The sequence below is a fragment of the Salvelinus sp. IW2-2015 genome, unplaced genomic scaffold (assembly GCF_002910315.2).
Source record: "Salvelinus sp. IW2-2015 unplaced genomic scaffold, ASM291031v2 Un_scaffold5296, whole genome shotgun sequence".
Lineage (NCBI taxonomy): Eukaryota > Metazoa > Chordata > Actinopteri > Salmoniformes > Salmonidae > Salvelinus > Salvelinus sp. IW2-2015.
Genome location: NW_019946561.1, coordinates 25127 through 29708, shown reverse-complemented (window position 1 = coordinate 29708; position 4582 = coordinate 25127). Strand labels below are relative to the sequence as shown.

The 4582-nt window shown below is 42.7% G+C and overlaps 1 protein-coding gene across 3 annotated transcripts in view; it reads left to right on the top strand.

Moving 5' to 3' along the window:
• Positions 1 to 347: 347 nt before the first annotated feature.
• The window catches only part of LOC112078133 (protein L-Myc-1b), a 23357-nt gene continuing 19122 nt past the window's right edge, over positions 348 to 4582 (top strand). For 2 of the 3 annotated variants that reach the window (XR_011478478.1, XM_024144456.2), the window contains exons 1-2: positions 348 to 815; positions 1482 to 2196. Coding sequence is in view for 2 of the 3 variants with exons in the window: in XM_024144456.2 (XP_024000224.1) it covers positions 1551 to 2196 (646 nt within the window). In the remaining variant the exon portion in view is untranslated. The other variant, XM_070441958.1, reaches the window with a different exon arrangement.

The window sequence follows — 4582 nt, the reverse complement described above, 5'->3', positions numbered from 1 at the left end:
ACACACACACACACACACACACACACACACACACACACACACACACACACACACACACACACACTAAGCTAGTGAGTGGACACACACATACACACTTGTATTATTGCAACATATGCAAAGCCCTACCCTTGTTTAGGTGAAATGCGTCCCATGTCATGGTTATAATAATCTATTTTATAACGAACTACCTGTTGTCCAATTGGGTCCCATTTGTCATTTTTGACGGTCTTGGAAAAGGACTCCTTGGAAATGATTCTGTCCCTTTAAAAGGTAGGCGTGGCCTCCTTACTGTCCTCCGCCTCTTATGTAAATCACAGCCTCTCCTTCTTTCCGTGATATAGCGCAGCACTCGGTTTGTATCCATAGCTAACTCTATCCTAACCAAGTCACGGCTTGTGAGAGGTATAAGCCTAGTAGTCTACTTTCTCATACAGTTTGGTGCGCAGGAATCAAATAGTGAGCATTCAACTGGAAGCAACAGCTAATTATAGCGAGAGTAATTTACTGCAAGAAGCTTCAGTTTCGCGGTGTTGGTCAGGCTACTCATTATAGGAATTAACGAAGAAGACGCAAGACGCTCCTTAGATTTCACCAACGCGTAAAGGAGTACATTTTTATTTTCCCTTGCCTGGACGGAAGACTTCTATTTGTAGACTAACGCCCACTAATAGAAAACAGCCTCCATCGCAGTGTTTCGGAAGTTTGGGTTGTAAATACGCCTGTTGGTAATTTATTTAGGCTAGATTTTGACCAGTATTTCCTCTCTTCCTTGTCAATGCTTTGTGAGAACGGGTGGTCGTCTACCGTAAAAAACGGTGAGTGTTGCTCTGAAGATGTTTTCAAACTTTTTTTTGTTTTTGCGCTATTTGGGAATTTTTCGGTTTGGTCACAATTTTAAAGGGGGGCATATTTGTATCCTAGTAGCCCCACATAAACAGACGGGGATGATGTACGTTTTTTTTTGTCTACGAAGAGAGGGTTGGTAAACTGTGGATCTATTTCACCGTTGTAGTTGGCAACGTTGTATTAGGTAATGAAACTGTAGGGGCACGGAGTTTTTTTTAGTTCTGTGTACACTGTTGCGAGGCGATGGTGGAGACAATCATTTGCGAGGTTGTTGTAACCTGTTTTCCCTTTCACTGCAGTTATTAAAGGTTGTTCACGGGGTAATTGGTTGCAATATAATTACCGAATCTAGAACCAGATAGCCATTTCAACACTTTTCAAGGAAGCATAAGTCACTTGACATGTTCTATGCAATTAGAAATCTATATAAGGACAGTGTGTTTAATGATAAATCGTGATAACTCACATTTCCTTATTTGAGAAGTTTTTTTTCTTCTTCTCACTAGGTATTAACAGATGTAAAATGGCCAGAAACACAATAGTTGTATCATAACAGAATAATGTGTTTATCACAAGTGCAACGTGCTAGGCTGATTCCCAGTACTCTCTCCCCCTCTCTCTCTCTGTGTCCCCAGTAAGGCTATTGATAACGGAGATAAGTGAACAGTTGAAGAGTGCGCTCCCACGTCGGCCCTGACCTCTAGATGCCGGGTATAAACTCCGACCCTCACTATGAGTCCGGCTGGGAGATGGAGTACGACCGCTATCAACATTACTTCTACGACGACCACGATCCGGACGAGGATTTCTTTAAATCCACTGCGCCCAGCGAGGACATATGGAAGAAATTCGAGCTAGTACCGACCCCGCCCATGTCCCCTATCCGGACTTTGGAGGGGGCAGCCGGGGTCGGGATGGTCTGCCCTTCGCTGGGGGACAAACTCGAGTGGGTGTCCCAGTTTTTGGGTCAAGAGGACGATCAGGATGTGCCGTGTAAACTCAGTTCCGCCGAAGAGGCTTTTGGTAACCTGAGCTCCATTATCATCCAGGACTGCATGTGGAGCAGCTTCTCGGCGGGTAAACAGCTGGAGAAAGTTGTCGGGGAGCGACACGCTTCCTGTCCCGGGTCGGGGTCGACCAAACCGGCCCCGCAGCAGGGCGGAGCTGGCATCAACACCACCGGGAGGGCGCAGTGTGTGACGATGCCCATGGACACGCCGGTTCCGGTTCTCAGTAGCTTGGCAACGGATTGCGTGGACCCGGCTGCTGTTCTCACCTTCCCCCTGACCGGGGGACCGTTCAAGAAACCCGCGGTGTCCTCCGGTTCGGAATCCCCCACAGACTCATCAGGTACGTTTTATAAGTTCAACATTGGCCCGTAAACTGACTACATAAAGGTCCTTTTACTGTCATGAGTCAGGAACTCTGGTTGCTGACAATTTGCTATAGTTCACATACTGGCCAATAAGCAACAACCTGGTCTCAGAGCATTTCATATTATTTTGTATGTTAAATCTGCAACAATCCATTTAGTATGATATGCTATGTTTTGTGTGATGTATTCAAATGTATTAATTTGTGAATGTCCATCACCCATTTCATATAATATGACAATTCGTATATGTTACAAATTTGCAAAACGTACAATATGTTACAAATTTGCTAATATTATATGAATTTTAGCTAGGTGGTTAAAGTTAGCTAGGCTGTTTTTGTTTTTAAGAACAGTTAAGAACAAATTCTTATTTTTACAATGATGGCCTACCGGGGAACAGTAGGTTTAACTGTCTTGTTCAGGGGGCAGAACGACAGAATTTTTACCTTGTCAGCTCGGGGATTCGATCCAGCAACCTTTCTGTTACTGGCTCAATGCTCTTAAGCGCTAGGCTACCTGCCGCCCCGGTTAAGTTTAAGAGTTAGGTTAAAGGGTTAGCCTCCCAGGTGGCGTAGCAGTCTAAGGCACTGCATCGCAGCGCTTCAGGTGTCACAATGAGGCGGCGCACAATTGGTCCAGGTTAGGGAAATGTTTACGCCACTTGTCAGAAGTTGAGTTGTCAAACTATTAGTGATGGACAAGTAGGCCAGTGAGCAGAATAAGAGTGGACATTCATTTTGTTAAATCTCTTGCTATGTGTGACAATGTTTCATAAGATGCATGATATGCACTTAAAAAAACATTTTTTTTTTTGTTGCTGTAATATGTAACTTTTTAGATGACCCGACCAAATTCACATAAATGTGTAGTAGATCTGTCTTTCTCATTGAAAGGCAGTTTTAAGAAGCGGTAGATCGGTTCTATGTGTCCTATTTCTATGCGTCCCTAGTTTAGTTTCTTTAACGTTTGGTTTTGGACACTGGCCTCAAAACAGCTGCAAAATACAATATTTTTGGGTTTGTGGAAAATATATTTCACAGAGGTTTAGATGGTACAATGATTCTCTACACACACTACTTCCTTGTTTTGTCACAAACTGAAATTAGGCTAAGTTAACAGTTTTAGCAACCAGGAAATGGCGGAGTGATTTTAAGCGTAGTGCATCTTCAAGTCCAGAAATGCTGTCTCATCTATTTCAATACTGTATAAATAGGGTTGGGTGCCAGAAAGCATATAGGTATTCATGGTTCAACTGTGCAGGTAAACAAACACTTACAGCACAAAACTGTTTTTTAATTTTTTTTTATAGAAGGAAAATTTAGTTTAATGGAAAATGGTGTTTTACAAAGGAGTTATATTTCCTTACCAAAAGTGGCCAATGAAACTGTAGAATAGACCTCAAATGTACTGGTTGGTTGACAGACAGGTACCTGGGAACCAATCTGCCCTTACGTCTTATCTGGCTACATGCATGATAATGCTCTATAGCCTATTAAGGCCCCTCGTCCGCTAGCTTTTGGAAAATGCCCATTTTGAAATCACAATTTAAAAAAACAAAAACATATTCTAGTAATTACCTCTTCAAGAGCAGCTAATCCACAGGGAAGGAATTACTTTGGTGCCGTCTCTTTCAATTTACACGCAGGGTGCATACCAAATGGCATACTTAGTCCCTATATAGTGCACTACTTTAGACCAGAACCCTATGAAACCCTATTCCCTACATAGTGCACTACTTTAGACCAGAGCCCTATGAAACCCTATTCCCTATATAGTGCACTACTTTAGACCAGGGCCCTATGGAACCCTATTCCCTATATAGTGCACTACTTTAGACCAGGGCCCTATGGAACCCTATTCCCTATATAGTGCACTACTTTAGACCAGAGCCCTATGGAACCTTATTCCCTACATAGTGCACTACTTTAGGGAATAGGGTTCCATAAGGCTCAGGTCTAAAGTAGTGCACTATATATAGGGAATAGTTACATAGGGTTCAAGTTAAAAGTAGTGCACTATATAGGGACTAGGGTTCCATTTGGGAAACATCCAGAGAGCATTAGTACTACTACCACTGGCTTCCTGGAGTCTAGTCAGTGAGTTGGAGCCGAAATTAGATGTATATGATGTTAAATGAAGGCCCAGTGTTATAACATCCACATTTTGGACACGAGGGCTAAGAGATATTTCTACATATTGGAATAGCTGACGTTGTTACAACCAAACAATATCTCAAAGATTATTCTTTGTGTAGTGAAATGGTTACAGCACGTGGCTTCAATGCTCGGGGTCTTTGTTGCAAATTGAATGATTGTGGAGGGAGAAACTGTGATAAAACCAGTGATTTGCTCAGAGACTGAG